Source organism: Oncorhynchus tshawytscha, linkage group LG30, assembly GCF_018296145.1.
Source record: "Oncorhynchus tshawytscha isolate Ot180627B linkage group LG30, Otsh_v2.0, whole genome shotgun sequence".
NCBI classification, from domain to species: domain Eukaryota; kingdom Metazoa; phylum Chordata; class Actinopteri; order Salmoniformes; family Salmonidae; genus Oncorhynchus; species Oncorhynchus tshawytscha.
The window spans coordinates 12562838-12581670 of NC_056458.1; the positions used below are offsets into that span (position 1 = coordinate 12562838).

The following is an 18833-nucleotide window of genomic DNA, read 5'->3' on the forward strand; positions in this document are numbered from 1 at the left end:
TGGTTTCTCCGGTCTCCCAGAGGGCTTTGCTCATTTGTGGAGGCACGCTAGGCTGGCTAATTCCAGCACTAATCACTGACAAACTGCAACATCAGGCCCTTCCTACTCCTACTGGAGCAGAGAGAACAGGATTGTTTGGAGAAAGTTAGTTATTGCTTTATGCAGGTTTGGCATGGCTGCTTATTAGGTTGCAAGTGTTTCCCCATAAGTTTAAACTACACTACAATAAAACATTTCATCACCAGCAAAATCTGCATTTGTTAATTTCCCCTCCAATAAGTCAGCAGGCAGAAATCACCTTGGTATTTATTCACAGAAAGAGACATTTTAAAAGGGGACAATAGAAAAATGTAGTTTTTCCTGACAGTGTCAAAATGTGTAGAGAAAGCAGTCTCTTCAAGCCTTTGAAGCCGAGTCCAAACCAGTCAGGTCCAGTCTGAACTAACCTTGAGACTGATACTGTCCATAAGCTTTTAGAGGAGCAGGACTGGACCAGAAGAAGTGTATTGTGTTTATCTCCTGGGTGCTTTCTGTCTTCTGTGCTGTCCACCTCTCCTGCTCGCTCAGAGCATGTCACTCCCGCACCGCACTTTCAGCAAACGAGTTCTTCCCGAATAGTGAGCGATACAACTCAGTCCTACACCAACAAGAAAAATCCAAGTTTAAACATGACTTTTTTTTGTCAAGAATAATCATGGTAAAAGTATTATCAAACCTGGCTGTCACCAACAGACTGAACAGTTGAATGTGACTAAAGAGGAAATCTGTGGGTGAGAGAAAAGAAAGGGAGGAGAGGTTTCGATTCATTGGGAGAAGGAATAATTCCACATTCATGCGTCTCAACGACTTGACGGCACTTGAGAGACAATGCCAGTGACCCAGTTGCAGGATTCCAATTAGGGGGGGGTAATATGCAACAGTCCAGATGAGAGGAGAGACAAAGAGGGGTCTTTATGGAGCCCAGGGCCTTCTGATTACTGTGTGAACACAAGTGCCTGTCACTCTGTCTGGGGCTGGCCTGCCGATGACAAAGAGCAGAAACACACAGCCAGGCAGGGATGGAATCAGAGGCCGCAGCTGCTCTCCATCTCTGGACTGGACTGCCTTCCTGGAGACTCATCTCCCCTAACCAGCTCAGTCATTTCAATCAGTCAAATGTTCCAGTCAAAGTGGCTCTACTCAGACAGGCAGATAAATACGGCCTAATTTTGAGACGGGGCTGGTTTAGTTTGTGTCCGACTATCTGCACATACAATTATTTTCTACATCCATAAAACATGTTCAGTGTATACATGCAAATTTACAGCAGGTGAAGCCTGTGTGTCTGTGCATTATGAAACAGACACTAGATGGCGGTATGTGATGTCACATGTCTCAGTTAATTGTGTTGAGATGATTAAAAAGAGTCAAGGGAGTCTGTTAGCCTGCACTGGTCTAGTCTGAGTGCAGACAGTCATGTTAAGACTGCTTGTGGGTAATCTTCAATGGGATAGGACAACAGCCAAAGCTCCCACACTGCACTGCTCCGTTTACTGCAGTGGACAACCATACCGATTAAAATCTATTACAAAACTGGGTCCACTACAGCATAACCAGTTCCTGTGTAATGTGTTGAGTTAAAGAGGGGCCTTGTGTTGCTCTCAAGGGGCAGCCAGCCTGTATCCAGCCACAGGAGGGACTTAATCCCCAATCCCCATTTGAAATGCGCCACCAGGGTCAAGGAATACAATACACTCTGATCATCACCACGTAATGCATACATTCTCATTCTGCCTGAGCTCGGTAAACATCGGCTGGGGAATACTGAGGAGCACCGGGATAACGAGGGCAGAAAACCCAGGCTGATATAGGACTGACCGTCTCTGTGTGCGCAATGGACAGAAGAAAAGAGACAACAGGGGTGTGTTGAAGGTGCAGCCTGCCTAAAAATGGCATATCCTATATGTCACATGCCAATGTAGAAATGTGCCATGATGAAAGTCTCAATACCTTCTAGAGGACTTAAATCTGCATGTCATGTGTGCATGTCATGTATGCATGATACACACACACACACCCCCACATTAACATTCATGGAGCCAGTGGAGCATGGCAGGCTGCATCCGTAAAGCCAGCGCAGTGGTAGAGGAGCGAGGGAGGAGGGGACGGGAGGTATGGGGGACGGGGGGACGGGGGGCTGTGCCAGGGCATTCATTCCCAAAGGTCAGCCAGTGTGGCTCTCTGGGAAAGGTCATCGGCCAGCCTGATGCAACGGCCATACATCACCATTATTACTGTAGGCCATTGATTGCTATGGAAATGAGGTGGGAGGTGCACACGGGTAGGGCTGGGGCAGCCCATTGTGCAGTCATTACCATGTTTAGAATGCCTGTCGTCTCACAGCGAACACAACACCTCCGCTACTCCACCTGCAGTATAAACTGGAAGAGGACAGATAAGAGAGAGGCAGAGGACGCGCCTAGTCATTTACTGTCCCCTCCGTCTCAGGTGTGCGCTGAGAATCAATATGGGCCCACTAGCATGTGGAAACTGCGACACTCACTCTATGTCCTTTGTAAAGTCGCGTACAATAGGACAGACAGCAGCCTACACATTACGACTGAAGACCCTGTTCATTTAGAAATCCCACCAACTCTCACCGGCCAACGACAGAAGGCGGCAGAAGGTACAGGGGGAACAATGCGGGTGTGAGAGCAGGCAAGCAAAGCAGGGCACAGGGGGTTTATGAGAGGGTAGCTGTCCAGGGGACAGCCATTTCAGATGTATGGCTGTGACAGGAGAATAGAACACAGATCTGTGACTAACATCCCCAAGATAAAGGAGGTGGTGATGGGTTGAAGAACAGGTCAATATTGGCATGCCAGCGGTGAAGTGCGCTGCCATTACGCCTGTGACGCGTCAACAACAAGGTGCTCACCGTGCGCCATCATTCATGGAGAGGTGGTCGATGGGGGCCATGAAGTTCACCAGCTTACTGTGGACGTGGAACCTAGACAGACACACGAAAGCACACATACAAACACCATCAGAAATAGAGCACACACACACATTCAATTATGTAACGGTGGTTTGTCCATTAATAAATGTGAGTGTTTGAGTCCATTTGTTTGTGCTGTGTGCCTGTGTGTAGAAGATAAACAAGAGAGAAAAACCATGGGTACAAAAGGCCCCAAATAAAAGGCTGACCTTTCCACTTGGAATAAATGGAGAAAACAAACGCTGTAATTGCAATTCTTCCACCGGCAAATAGTTTTATATGTATAAATACAAATGATCAATTTGAGTCCTCAAATATTTAATCAGGCCACATGGAAATGTAATTTACATTAACAGAGGGGGACATTTTCTATAAAAAAGATAATTGAAATAACTGAAAGGACTATAGATAAACTATAGGATTTTAACCAGCATCGGAGGAAGTGAAAAATATTTTCATAAATTCTGTCATTGGAGCCTCCCTGGACAGAGAAATAAAGAGCTTGTTCTGCAGTGGATGATAAAAACAGACCTAATACTCTTAACAGGCATAAATTGGAACAGGACGTACAGGGAAACAATGAAACTAAATTATTCTGAGAGAGTTTGAATGTGGAGAAAAGGAAATATTCTAGTGAACCTGTATTTCTTCACCATTTCTCCGTTCCCTCCACTCACCTGACTTTGCGTCCCTTGCTGGCCTTGGTGTCCACTTTCTTCTTGATCTTACTGCGGAGCTTCTGAATGGCCAGCCATTGTCTAGAAGGAGAGGAGAGGTGAGGGCCCCGATCAGAAAAAGCCTAGAGGGGTAACCCCACATCCTAGCACCACACAAACACACACACACACACACACACACACACGTCGCTCACCTGCCCATAGCCACCTGGTCGTTGGGGTCTGCAGCACTCGTTTTACGTTCAATAAGCTCTCGCAGAAGCTGAGATGAACAGAGTAAGGGGAGAGGAGGGAAAGAGCGCAAAGGGGGAGACTTAGTTTCTCGTTTCAAAACAGTATTTAGTTTCGTGTGTGTAGACATCTTTACCACCCGGTTCATTCACCAGAGTACAGAGCTCTCCCTCTCTGTCTGTCCCAGCAGCAAATCCTTTCACTTAAATCGGAACCTCTTCATCAGTGTCAGCCCAGCAGCCAATCCCAGGACCCGGGCCCAGACCGCCCAGTCTCTGCCAGAATGAACCACTGCTGAGCATCAGCCTCAGTTAGCAGAGCAACAACATGCCAGAACCCCAGAGCATCATCATCACTGGACCTCACAGTACAACATCTTAATGAGCTGTGGTGGAGGGAACAGCGCTCATTCATCATACAGTCACACAATCCACACAGTACAGGCAGTGGTTCCACTACTCATCCATGTTCCTTTGAGTTCCCCCCCAGAGATAGTAACGCCATGTCATGACTAACTGGACCATTTTGTTTAAAATCAGCCACCATGCAGCCCTCTCACTGACCCCCATCAGGAGAGAGATAATCTTCATTAATGTCCCCAATTAAGCCCCCGGCTCTCCTCTGCTAGTATGGGGCTTGGTTTATCTGTATGGCCAGCTCCAGGCCCTGAGACAGGGGAACACTCAGTGTACACACTAGTCACAGTGAAAATATATATTTACATACACCTGAGCCAAATACATTTAAACTCAGTTTATCACAATTCCTGACATTTAAACCTAGTAAAAATTCCCCGTCTTAGGTCAGTTAGGATCACCACTATTTTAAGAATGTGAAATGTCAGAATAATAGGAGAGAGAATTATGTATTTCAGCCTTTATTTCTTTCATCACATTCCCAGTGGGTCAGAAGTTTACATACACTCAATTAGTATTTGGTAGCATTGCCTTTGAATTGTTTAACCTGGGTCAAACGTTTTGGGTTGCCTTCCACAAGCTTCCCACAATAAGTTGGGTGAATTTTGGCCCGTTCCTCCTGACAAAGCTGGTGTAACTGAGTCAGGTTTGTAGGCCTCCTTGCTCGCACACGCTTTTTCAGTTCTGCCCACAAATTTTCTATGGGATTGAGGTCAGGGCTATGTGATGGCCACTCCAATACCTTGACTTTGTTGTCTTTAAGCCATTTTTCCACAACTTTGGAAGTATGGTTGGGGTCATTGTCTATTTGGAAGACCCATTTGCAACCAAGCTTCAACTGATGTCTTGAGATGTTGCTTCAATATATCCACAAATTGTCCTTCCTCATTGGGATGGTGTTCTTCGGCTTGCAAGCCTCCCCCTTTTTCCTCCAAACATAACAATGGTCATTATCACCAAACAGTTCTATTTTTGTTTCATCAGACCAGAGGATATTTCTCCAAAAATAACATTATTTGTCACCATGTGCAGTTGCAAACCATAGACTGGCTTTATGGTGTTTTTGGAGCAGTGGCTTCTTCCTTGCTGATCGGCCTTTCTGGTTATGTCGATATACAGTGGGGAGAACAAGTATTTAATACACTGCCAATTTTGCAGGTTTTCCTACTTACAAAGCATGCAGAGGTCTGCAATTTTTATCATAGGTACACTTCAACTGTGAGAGACAGAATCTAAAACAAAAATCCAGAAAATCACACTATGATTTTTAAGTAATTAATTTGCATTTTATTGCATGACATAAGTATTTGATCACCTACCAACCAGTAAGAATTACAGCTCTCACAGACCTGTTACAGTTTTTCTTTAAGAAGCCCTCCTGTTCTCCACTCATTACCTGTAACCGCACCTGTTTGAACTCATTACCTGTATAAAAGACACCTGTCCACACACTCAGACTCCAACCTCTCCACTCGGCTGATTTCTTTTGATTTTCCCATGATGTCAAGCAAAGAGGCACTGAGTTTGAAGGTAGGCCTTGAAATACATCCACAGGTACACCTCCAATTGACTCAAATTATGTCAATTAGCCTATCAGAAGCTTCTAAAGCCATAACATAATTTTCTGGAATTTTCCAAGCTGTCTAAAGGCACAGTCAACTTAGTGTATGTAAACTTCTGACCCACTGAAATTGGGATAAGTGAAATCATCTGTCTGTAAGAAATTGTTGGAAAGATTACTTGTGTCATGCACAAAGAAGACGTCCTAACCGACTTGCCAAATTACAGTTTGTTAAGAAATTTGTGGAGTGGTTGAAAAACGTGTTTTAATGACTCCAACCTAAGTGTATGTAAACTTCCGACTTCAACTGTGTACATATATACACACACGTCAAGTTTTAGAACACCTACTCATTCAAAGGTTCATATTGTTTACTATTTTCTACATTGTAGAATAATAGTGAAGACATCAAAACTATGAAATAACACATATGGAATCATGTAGTAAACAAAAAAACAAATCAAAATATATTTTATATTTGAGATTTTTCAAATAGCCACTCTTTGCCTTGATGACAGCTTTGCACACTCTTGGCATTCTCCCAACCGCCTTCAAGAGGTAGTCACCTGGAATGCATTTCTTAAGTTTGAGCCAATCAGTTGTGTTGTGACAAGATAGAGGTGGTATACAGAAGACAGGCCAATTTGGTAAAAGACCAAGTCCATATTATGTCAAGAACAGCTCAAATAAGCAGAGATAAATGAAAGTCCATCATTACTTTAATGCATGGTCAGTCAATCTAGAATTATTTGTATCAAGTGTAGTCGAAAAAAACCATCAAGCACTATGAAACTGGCTCTTATGAGGATCACCACAGGAAAGGAAGAGCCAGAGTTACCTCTGCTGCAGAGGATAAGTTCATTAGAGTTACCAGCCTCAAATTGCAGCCCAAATAAATGCTTCAGAGTAACAGACACATCTCAACATCAACTGTTCAGAGGAGACTGCATGAATCAGGCCTTTATGGTCGAATTTCTGCAAAGAAATCACTACTAAAGGAAACCAATCGGCAGAGGAGACTTGCTTGGGCCAAGAAACACGAGCAATGGACATTAGACTGGCAGAAATCTGTTCTTTGGTCTTATGAGTCCAAATTTCAGATTTTTGGTTCTAACCGCTGTGTCTTTGTGAGACGAAGAGTAGGTGAAAGGATGATCTCTGCATGTGTGGTTCCCACCGTGAAGCACGGAGGAGGTAGTGTGATGGTGTGGGGGTGCTTTGCTGGTGACACTGATTTATTAAGAATTCAAGGCACACTTAACCAGCATAGCTACCACATCATTCTGCAGCAATACGCCATCCCATCTGGTTTGCGCTTAGTGGGACTATGATTTGTTTTTCAACAGGACAATGACCCAACAGACCGCTGGGCTGTGGAAGGTCTATTTGACCAATAAGGAGAGTGATGGAGTGCTGCATCAGATGACCTGGCCTCCTCAATCACCCGACCTCAACCCAATTGAGATGGTTTGGGATGAGTTGAACCACAGAGTGAAGGAAAAGCAACCAACAAGTGCTCAGCATATGTGGGAACTCCTTCAAGATGGTTGGAAAAGCATTCCATGCCAAGAGTGCGCAAAGCTGTCATCAAGGCAAAGTGTGGCTATTTGAAGAATCTCAAATATATTTTGATTTGTTTAACACTTTTTTGGTTACTACATGATTCCTTACTTGTTATTTCAGTTTTGTTGTCTTCACTATTATTCTACAATGTAGAAAATACAAAAAAAAATAAGAAAAACCCTTGACTGAATGTGTCCAAACTTTTGACTGGTACTGTACATTTAAGCAATAAGGTACAAGGCGTTGTTGTATATGGCCAATATACCACGGCTAAGGGCTGTTCTTGTGCGCAACACGGAGCTCCTGGATACAGCCCTTAGCCGTGGTATTTTGGCCATATACCACAATCCTCCGAGGTGCCTTATTGCTATTATAAACTGGTTACCAACGTAATTCGAGCAGTAAAAAGAAATGTTGTCATATCCGTGGTATGCGGTCTGATCTACCACGGCTGTCAGCCAATCAGCATTCAGGGCTCGAACCACCCAGTTTTTAATACATATTTTTTCCTCATCCTTGGTCAGGACGTAGGTTAGGAATCTGCATATCTTGCAGTTCCTTAGTGAATGTAACCGTTAAAGCTCCATTGGCGCTACATAATGACTCTAATCCAGTGTGAGTGATTGCTCTGTTCACAGATATGGTTAATGACTACGCCTCAGTTGTACTGAGCAGTGTGGAGAGTCCTTATACAGGAGTCAGCATCACACAGACAGACAGACAGACAGACAGACACACACACAGGTGATTTATGGCATGCACAAAGTTGCTGACTAAAAAAGTTTAGGTAAAATGCAAACATCAGTCCAGCTCCGGCCTGCCGTGAGAGGTTAGCCACATTAGAATGCAGGTATTACTGGAGCATGACTGGAGCATGGAGGGCTACGTCCCACTGGGAACGGCTCCGAGCTGCACTTCCGGAGCCTTCCGACTGGGGAGACTGAGCGGATGGGACGGTATCCTCTGAAGGACAAACTACAATAACAAGGGCAGTCCCTGTGCTTCACCCTGCACAACGTAGTGCCACCCTATAGCTTGGAGTATCGTGGCAAGCCAGACTCACAACACCATGTGTAGAGGCGCACTTTACCAAGATCACAGCAGGTCGAATTCTGATGCTGCCTATCTCCTGCGCAATAGTCTCTGTCCACTTAATAAGAAAAGAAAACGTCTTTAGGAATGCTTCAGTCCTTGAGTGTAGGAGAATGTTTCATGCAGAAGGGCTGATAATTACCTGGTGATAGAAATCATCATCATCAAAGATCTCCTCGTCCAGGTCTTTCAGATGCGTATTGGCTTTCAGCACCTGCTCTGTCCCCTAAGAGAGAAACAGAGGGAGATAAGAGAAAGCAAAGGAATGAGAGAGAGAGAGGGAGGAAGGGTGAGTGCCAGGGAGAGGTGGGGGAGAGAGAAAGCTCTCTGTCATGTAGCATTGTGCAGGAGGTGAAGCCATAAACTCCAGATGTAACACCCCAGATAAACAGGCTGCTCTCCAGATAAAGTGGCACCTCTGGAGGAAGGAGAGGGATGGCTGAGCCGCGCGGGGCCCTAATCTAAAACTGCTGAAACAACCCCTCTCTCTCCCGTAATGTATTAACCAACCTGCAAATGCTCTTTGCTTTGAATCATTTTGGGCCGCGACACTGCCTACATTTCAGGTTAGTATAGTTCAGTTGCTGGCTAGATTCAATTAAGATACAGAGATAAATGTATCCCACTCAGTTAATGCTGTAACAGCTTAATACAATTAGCTGGAAGGAATCTGACTGAGGGGGGTATCATGGTGACAGCCTCCACCAACCAGAGTAGCAACCTGAACTATAGAGCTTCTTGTACAGTTAACCTAAGAGGGGATGTGTTCTCACTAGTAGCTGGGGATGAGTCGGTGACCATGATGGTATGAGGGACAGCTTGGGAATTTAGCCAGGACACCAGGGTTAACACCCCTACTCTTACGATAAGTGCCATGGGATCTTTAATGACCTCAGAGAGTAAGGACACCCATTTAACGTCCCATCCGAAAGATGGCACCCTACACAAGGCAATATTTTTTACACCAGAGGAAAGAGTGCCGCCTGCCGGCCCAGCAACACCACTTCCAGCAGCATGTGGTCTCCCATCCAGGGACTGACCAGGACCAACCCTGCTTAGCTCCAGAAGCATGCCAGCAGTGGTATGCAGGGTGGTACGCTGCTGGCAAATGTTACCTATCCTACATAACCCTCCCTCCTCCCCTCCAGTCTCACCTCTCCCCCTGCGGTGGTCTCGGGTACAGGGGCAGTGGCCTCTAGCTTGCCCAGGACTCTGTACTCGGAGCGTCTGGTCTGGGTGCGTCTCAACAGCCTGTCCTTGTCCATTAGCACCTGTTCCACCTGGATCAGGATGTTTCTGTCAAATGCCCCAAAACCCTGAGAGAAGAGAAGAAGAGTCAGAAACAAGACCGTAACACAGCTACAACATCACTACCCTATGTAGAAAAACGAAGAGCATTAGATTATTCCTAATGCAGTATGTCTAGTGAAAACACCAGAACAATGAAGGGGGAAAAAAATGACAATATGAAGTCTGGTTTTTAATTGGCATGTTAGCCCTTGGTTTATGAGAGCTATGAAATTTGAGTGCTGAAGTGTGCTTAGGGACGGATGGTGCTATTATGCACAGTGCATGCAGATGGAAAACACACACACACTGCAGTGCAGACTGGTTAGGTGATAAGAGCTAAGCTCTGTGCAGCTGGTGCATGTGGACGTGTGTCCTTGGTTGGTGCAGATGAGTGTGTGAGTGTGTGGGGGGGGGGGACCTTGCTGCTCTTTCCCATGGTCAGCTGGGTCTTGTCGTGCCATTTTTGCAGCGTGGCATCGCGGTATGGCTGGAAGTCAGCGAAGCGCTTGGCCATGAAGTCTGGGTACTCTGCCATCTCCAGCTTCCGTTTGGGAGGACCTGTCGGTTCCACTGCTTCCTTCCTTTCCTCTTCATCATCACTGTGAATCTCCTCCTCATCACTGTGAATCTCCTCCTCACTATATTACAGATACAGAACAAAATAATACTCAACCATCCATTCTAAAGCCATAAGGAGGCTGAATTCAAGGGCATTTCAGAGAAATATTGCATCCTATTCACGTTAATCAGGACAGTGTTTCATGTAACAGAGCACTTCATGTTCTGTCTGTGGACGTGGATGAGAGGCAGTGCTGACCTGTGTGCTCCCCAGGTGTTGCCCAGGGAGATGGGCCTGGTGTCTGGGTTCTGATGGAGCAGCTGGTCCTGTAGCTCCAGTAGAGACCTCTGGAGAGCCTTCAGGGCTTTGTGACCTTAGAACATCATAGAGAGAACATGCTGACAGGACCTTATAAACTAACAGAGCGATATAGGAACCAAGAGGGTAGAGTGAAGCAGACATGTGGTGAACATAGTGTTGTCTGAGGTAAAGTTTGTGAAAGTCAATTCCTCAATATTAGCCCCAAAAATGCATAGAAATGCCACATAACAATAGAAAATATGCCTCATAACTTCACTTGTCCAGCAAATCTATAGAAAGTATTGCCCCCAAACAGGACTGATTAAAATCCTTTGGAGCAGTTCTTTTGTTAGTCCACATCTTGTCAACATCCACTAAAACAAATTTGAGAGAATTTGCCCTCCAAATCATAGGGCGTAGGAAAAGAAAGGAGGTGGGGAACACTTATGACTCTGTCCTCTTCAACTTTAATCAAAAGTACACTGGCACGCCGGAGCCCCCTCCCTCCCTCCCTTTCATAATAATGGAGCGCTAAAAATTCAGGAGGCAGGATCCACATCAATCACTCGCCAGATTTGAGTCCAATGCAATAAATATGTAAATGAGGAGAAGCCAGTGTCTCGTAGCTTTGAGATCAGCGCGGGGAGGAGGGAAAAAAAGAAACTGTATTAATTGCCCGTGGCCAGAGGAATCCTATTACTGTAGGCATTGATTATAAAATTGTATGAGTGATTTTCATGAGGGAGGTGGACTACCACCATGCCTTGAGCAAAAAAAAAATAGTATTAGAAGAATCAGGCCAAATCGGTCAGGTTTAAACAATAATGAGAGAAAGGAAAACTAGCTTTCACATATGATTCCACTGTGGAAACCAGAAGGATTAGGATATTTCTTACAACAAAAGAGTGGAAATGTTATTTTGTTATGACAATCTCCTTGTAGAAGAAATGTTCTCACCGAAAGCCTAGCCTATTACGAGACAAATAGTTGAAATTATTTTCTACCCGCTAATTACTACAACCATAACACTAGCACCAAGCTCGTCCATTAGGATTAAAAATTCATGTTTAAATGCCATTGCATTTAAAGTAACTTATTTTACACACTCATGATCATTGCATATGCATGCAAGCGATACAAATGTTCTACATTGTGTCTGGGAGATAACATGTCTAGACAAGACATTCAGTATTATCACCACATCATTTACAGGGTTGTAAACTTTGTTTGTATTGCATGTTATTGTCCTTTCCCATTTTCTTTTTATTCAATTTTCCCCTGGAGAACAATAAAGTTAAATTCATTTCATATTGTTGATAGCTGTATAAAAAAATATATATATTAAAAAAAATGTCATGTTTAAAATGCAAGCAGAAACAAACGCACTCACTATTCTTCAACGCTCCAGCAAACTCTGCTCCGCCCCTCTTCTTGAACTCTGGGAAGGTATGTGGTTGTGGCAGCTTATTGGCTGTCAGAAGAACTTTCTGCATTTTAATTCGCCCCTCAAGTAGCTGGTCCCAAAGAGCTGTGGAGATTGAATAAAATAAATGACATGGTTGTCTGAGAAAGGGAGGTGATAAAATTTGCTTAAAGGTATATTTTAACTTGACTTGTCAGAGTTCCAGTGGTGTGGGATAGTCATAGCCAGCTAGCTAACATAGCATCCCTCTGTTTGAGCCAGGTGTATAAATAGGCAAAACTAGCTCATGGTGAGAACCATGAGCCTCCTAGGTTTTGTATTGACGTCAATGTACCCAGAGGAGGACTGAAGCTAGCTGTCCTCCGGCTACACCATGGTACTCCCTACAGAGTGCTGCTGAGGCTACTGTAGACCTTCATTGCAACAGTGTGTTTTAATCAATTATTTGGTGACATGTGAATATATTTAGTATAGTTTTATGTAAAAATGATAACTTTAATGTTTTACTATTTGTATTTTTTATTAAATTCACTGAGGATGGTCCTCCCCTTCCTCCTCTGAGGAGCCCTCATTGGCCTATATCACAAATACATACCAAGTTGATCTTTCACAGCTTTCCCTTTCTCCACCTCTTCATCCACTTTCTCTTTAGAGAAAGTCATCACAGCTTCCACATCGTCAGCTTCATTCCCAATCTCCTCCTCTTCACTCTCTCCATCCTCATCATCACTTTCTTCATCATCATCATCATCATCATCATCGCTCGCTCCAAGATCATCCATTCCCTCTGTTAGCTTATGGAAGTCTGTCACTGAGGAAAGTGTGATGTCAGTCTCCTTCAGCTTAGACACCAAGCTTTTCATTTTAGCGATGTCACTCTCAATCTCTTCATCATCATCATCTCCAGCCTCTCCATCCTCCAGATCAGCATCGTCATCTTCCTCCTCCTCCTCCTCCTCTTCGTTTTCATCATCATCATCCTCTCCTAAAAAGCCACATTAAATTTGAACGACAACACCAGGATTCAACTTTAGATTTCATGTAAATTAAGAAAAAAATGGATGTTCATAAAAATGTAGCAATTATAACTAATGCAGGCAGATAAGGTTGTAGATGGCCTTCCACTCAGCACCTGAATAACAGTACAGATGCCGTGTACACATCTTAAATGCTGTAATCAGTTGTCTTCGAGGTTTAAATTGATTGCTGCATGGCCCCATGTTTGACTTGCAAATCTCTGCCTTAATCAAGGCATTTTGTTTGGATAAACAGGGATTAGCTTGATTAAAAACTATTCCTCCAATGAATAACCAAAAAAAAAACAGACCACTAGTAGATGTAGGCCTAAGCTATTATATGGTAATAAATTGTCTACACATGATATGACCACGCACAGCCGAGCATAGAATAGAACTGGACTTGATTCAATTGTAAATAAGGAACCAACATCAATCCATTAAAGCTATGGTCTCCTGATCGCCAGCAATTTGCCTTGTGGTACTAATCTAGGAGACATTACAACATTATAGCGTCCAGTGTGGCACGAGGCACATTTATTTCTATACTGAACAAAAATATAAAACGCAAGTTGGTCCCATGTTTCATGAGCTGACATAAAAGATCCCCGAAAATGTTTCATACGCACACAAAAAGCATATCTCTCTCAAATGTTGTGCACAAATTTGTTTACATCCCTGTTAGTGAGGATTTCTCCTTTGCCAAGATAATCCATCCACCTGACAGGTGTGGCATATTAAGAAGCTGATTAAACAGCATGATCATTGCACAGGTGCACATTGTGCTGGGGACAATAAAAGGCCACTAACGTGTGCAGTTTTTTCACACAACACCACAGATGTTTCAAGTTGAGGGAGCATACAATTGTCATGCTGACTGCAGGAATGTCCACCAGAGCTGTTGCCAGAGAATTTAATGTTCATTTCTCTACCATAAGTTGCCACCACTGTTGTTTTAGAGAATTTGGCTGTACTTCTAACCGGCCTCACAACCGCGCGCCAGCCCAGGACCTCCACATCCGGCTTCTTCACCTGCGGGATCGTCTGAGACAAGCCACCCGAACTGAGGAGTATCTCTGTCTGTAATAAAGCAATTTTGTGGGAAAAACTCATTCTGATGGGACTGGATCCCCAGTGGGTGGGCGTGGCTCCCAAGTGGTTGGGCCTATGTCCTCCCAGACCTACCCATGGCTGCACCCTTTAGGGCCTATTGAATTTATTTCAACCGACTGATTTCCTTATATGAACTGTAACTCAGTAAAATTGTTAATTGCTGCATGTTGAGTTTATATTTTTGTTCAGTATCGTTCATTTTGAACCGAATGGTAGTCAGTTACATATTGTAAAAGTGCCCCTTACAGAACCACAAGAGGGCAGAATTCTACAAATGACAATTTTCAAACGCAGTGCCAATAAATAAATACACCCAACCTTCCCCCATCCTAAAAGGTAATCATGTGTCTGATTGACTAAGTCAAATGAATGTTACTACCCTATTGCTTTTACCATGCCAACTTTGTCAGATCGACAGTTGGGCTAATTCCATGGATTGAAGGAAAAGATTATTGATTATCCTACATATATGTTTAACATTATTATAAAATGACACAATCATGTTCCAACTCACCAGACCCTTCGATCTCCTTCAGCAGGTTTTTACGAGATGTTGCCTTGCCCAGGTACCGTTTGTCAGTCTCTTCCAGCAGAGTGATAGCTTTCTTCCGGAGCCCACTCAAGGTAACCACAGCTTCATCCTCATCGTCACCCTCATCAAACGCCTCCACCACCTTGGCTTTCGTCTCTGGAAGGAATCAAAACAGTCAGATTGAGCACTTGTCTCTTGGTCATTCAGTCTTATCTGATCAATATACAAAGTGGCTGGCAACTTATCAGAGCCAGAATGTTACAGATAGGCTAACTCAGACGTCTTTAAAATAAAGACAAGTCAAGTTGAATAACTATGACAGAATAAAACACCTTTCCATAATGTCATGTTCATGTGTATATTGAACCGCAGCCAGGGTGAGAATACTAATTCCAACTTCAAGCATAATTGCTAGCAATGAATATAAGGTTTAAAGATAGCGATAAGAATATTAGCTAGCTAGTAACCGCCAACGTGTCGTGAAAAAGTCAATATAACTAGCTAGCAGCGCCAGTAGTTGCTAGCAGGATCAGCTATTAGAATGGCGCAGTGCAGTGGCTCCCGTCCTACATTCATTGTGCTCAGTTTGAAACTTCAACAAACACATGGCTATGTTGACGGTTACCAGTTTACACGGTGGTCATCAGAACAAGCTACGGAGAGGTTTTTGGTAAATTGGTGATTTCCGTGTGCTAGCTTGCTTGCTAACTGTCTAGCTTTGCATGCTGTTGCCACGCGCCTACCTGGCGTGTGTGTAATACTTTATACATAAAAACGGAAACATTGTCTTCAAATCAAAAGCTAAATGCTCCTGTTAAACATGACAAAGAGTGCAATATACCTTCATCATGATCGTCCTCTGGATCTGTGAACTTGGGCAAAGGATTTAATAAATCTTCCAGCTGTTGTGATATATGGCCAGCCATCGTTCAATGTACTCACTCACAACTCACACATGTTACGCCTACGTCATCAAGACGCGACTCCCAGATAGAAATAGAATAATAGAACTGCTACAGCGCAACTTCAATCAAACAGAGGTTGTTTTTTAGCCTACGCAATATGGATTACTGAAATAATTAAGATAATGCAGTGTGGATTACTAATATCCGACTTAATTATAGTTAAACACCGTAAACCCTGTAGGTAAAGTATAACATCTACTAAATGGTAAATATATAATCGACTTTCTATATGTCGTAGGCCTACTTCTATAATTACAGTGCCGCCGCCACAGGGTTGTGACTGACAATATTTGCTGTCAATTCATACATGTAGGACCTAATTATCATGTTAAAAATTTAAATATTGGCGCAGTGGTCTAGGGCACGGTAGGGATACCCTTGTCTCATCGCGCACCAGCGACTCCTGTGTCCGAAACGCAGTGCACGCTAACTAAGGTCGCCAAGTGCACGGTGTTTCCTCCGAAACATTGGTGACTTATCTACAAAGAACCTTGCATCATAAATAACTACTCATTATTAATTGTAGATCAATCAGTCAATCACAATTTACCCATGATACATTACAGTTTTGATGCTCTCGAATAAGGTCAATACTTCTTACACATCACTATATCTTATATCAGTTAGCAGGATACCCATCCTTAAAGGGGCAGTGCAGTCAATAACGTGATTTCCTGTTTTTTTTAATGATATTTCCACACTATAAGGTGGAAAATACCCACTGAAATTGAGAAAATTAAGATAATGCCCTTTTTGTGTAAGAGCTGTTCAGATGGGATGGAACTTTTGGCCCACATCATGAGGTCACAGTGTTATCTGAATTGTAATAGACCAATGACTGTTCATCTGGGTAAGAAGGTGGGCTCTAGACCATCCTATCAGCCAATCAGGCCTGTGCATGTACAGTGCATTTGGAACTTATTCAGACTCCTTGACTATTTCCACATTTTGTTACGTTACAGCCTAATTCTAAAATGGATTAAATAAAACAAAATCATTGTCAATCTACACACAATACCCCCATAACAACAAAGTGAAAACATGTTTTTAGAAACTATTGAACATTTTAAAAAAGAAAGAAAGAAAGAAATACCTTATTTACATAAGTATTCAGACCCTTTGCTATGAGACTCGAAATTGAGCTCAGGTGCATCCTGTTTCCATTGATCATCCACGAGACGTTTCTACAACTTGATTGGAGTCCACCTGTTGTAAATTAAATTGATTGGACATGATTTGGAAAAGCGCACACCAGTCTATATAAGGTCCCACAATTGACAGTGCATGTCAGAGCAAAACCAAGCCATGAGGTCGAAGGAATTGTCCGTAGAGCTCTGAGACAGGATTGTGTCGAGTAAACAGATCAGGGTACCAAAAAAGTTCTGCAGCATTGAAGGTCCCCAGGAACACAGTGGCCTCCATCATTCTTAAATGAAAGAAGTTTGGAACCACCAAGACTCTTGCTAGAGCTTGCCACCCGGCCAAACTTAGCAATCGGGGAGAAGGTTCTTTGTCAGGGGGTTGACCACGAGTCCGATGGTCGCTCTGGCAGAGCTCCAGAGTTCCTCTGTGGAGATGGGAGAATCTTCCAGAAGGACAACAACCTCTGCAGCACTCCACCAATCAGGCCTTTATGATAGAGTGGCCAGATAGAAGACACTCCTCAGTAAAAGACATAACGACAGGCTGCTTGGAGTTTGCCAAAAGGCACCTACAGGACTCTCAGACCATAAGAAACAAGATTCTCTGGTCTGATGAAACCAAGATTGAACTCTTTGGCCTGAATGCCAACTGTCACGTCTGGAGGAAACCTGGCACCATCCCTACGGTGAAGCATGGTGGTGGCAGCATCATGCTGTGGGGATGTTTTTCAGTGGCAGGGACTGGGAGACAAGTCAGGATCGAGGGAAGATGAACGGAGCAAAGTACAGAGAGATCTTTGATGAAAACCTGCTCCAGAGAGCTCAGGACCTCAGACGGGACAACGACCCTAAGCACACAGCCAAGACAATGCAGGAGTGGCTTTGCGACAAGTCTCTGAATGTCCTTGAGGGGCCCAGCCAGAGCCCAGACTTGAACCCAATCAAACATCTCTGGGGAGACCGGAAAATAGCTGTGCAGCGACACTCCCCATCCAACCTGACCGGGCTTGTGAGGATCTGCAGAGAAGAATGGAAGAAACTCCCCAAATATAGGTGTGCCAAGCTTGTAGCGTCATACCCAAGACGATTCAAGGCTGTAATCGTGCCAAAGGTACTTCAACAAAGTACTGAGTAAAGGCTCTGAATACTTACGTAAATGTGACATTTCATTTTTTTTTTCTCTATATTTGCAAACATTTCTCAAAACCTTTTTTAATTTGTCATTATGGGGGTATTTATTGTGTGTAGATTGATGCACATTTTTAAAACCCATTTTAGAATAAGACTGTAAGGTAACAAAATGTGGGAAAAGTCAAGGGGTCTGAATACTTTCTGAATGCACTGTAAATATCTTCACATTTGTTTCCCAATGCCCACACATTCAGACTGAGCATTTATATGGCCAAAGGAGGCTCAGGGAAATAAATGATATTAAAATTACATTTGGAGTTATTTTCATGAAATAAACCCACACAGTGATTTATTAGACATACAGTGATGATTTTTTTTTAAATCAAATGACAGGACTTTAAGCCCTTTACTCACCCTACCAATTCATTGACATTACCGTCTGAGATCAAAGAACTGTATTTTATATAATGTTTCCAACAGAAGAACTGAGTTTGGTAAGAGTGCCTTTAGCTTTGCTGCCCCATCACCCTGAAACCCTTAGCAAAAACACTTACAACTAGATCACTTTATTCTGATTGATGAAAGGGGGACTGCTGACCACAGATTGCACATTTTTAAACATGCACTTTTAAGTTATCTTATGCACTTTGCACTGTTTTAGCGTACATTCTTTGTAATGTTTTATGTTGTGTCTCATGTGTAACTATATGCTGCTTACTTGGCCAGGCCACACTTGAAAAAGACATGTAGATGTTAATGGGACTTCTCTGATTGAATAAAGGATAAATAAATCAAATACAAATCTCGCAGTTTTTTCAACATGTTTTATTATACAGTGAATGGTC

General features: G+C 43.3%; 1 protein-coding gene across 1 annotated transcript; it reads right to left on the reverse strand.

The window, feature by feature from the left end:
• Nucleotides 1-294: 294 nt before the first annotated feature.
• On the reverse strand, nt 295-15748 carry LOC112250284 (protein AATF-like). The gene is made up of 12 exons (XM_024420313.2): nt 15592-15748; nt 14733-14906; nt 12685-13074; nt 12057-12194; nt 10625-10739; nt 10226-10445; nt 9672-9833; nt 8660-8743; nt 3849-3916; nt 3655-3735; nt 2918-2989; nt 295-637 (listed from the first exon to the last, which is right to left on the reverse strand). Exons 1-12 carry the CDS (start codon nt 15674-15676, stop codon nt 574-576), a joined length of 1653 nt encoding a protein of 550 aa, XP_024276081.1. The 5' UTR covers nt 15677-15748; the 3' UTR covers nt 295-573.
• Nucleotides 15749-18833: the final 3085 nt, after the last annotated feature.

What these genes read in the sequence shown, in the direction of transcription:
- LOC112250284 (XM_024420313.2), bottom strand. Translation starts at nt 15,676, where the DNA reads ATGGCTGGCCATATATCACAACAGCTGGAAGATTTATTAAATCCTTTG. An exon ending in CCATGGGAAAGAGCAGCAAG is followed by an intron (nt 9,834 to 10,225) that starts GTCCCCCCCCCC and finishes CTCTTCTCTCAG; the next exon opens with GGTTTTGGGGCATTTGACAG. An exon ending in AGACCACCGCAGGGGGAGAG is followed by an intron (nt 8,744 to 9,671) that starts GTGAGACTGGAG and finishes TTTCTCTCTTAG; the next exon opens with GGGACAGAGCAGGTGCTGAA.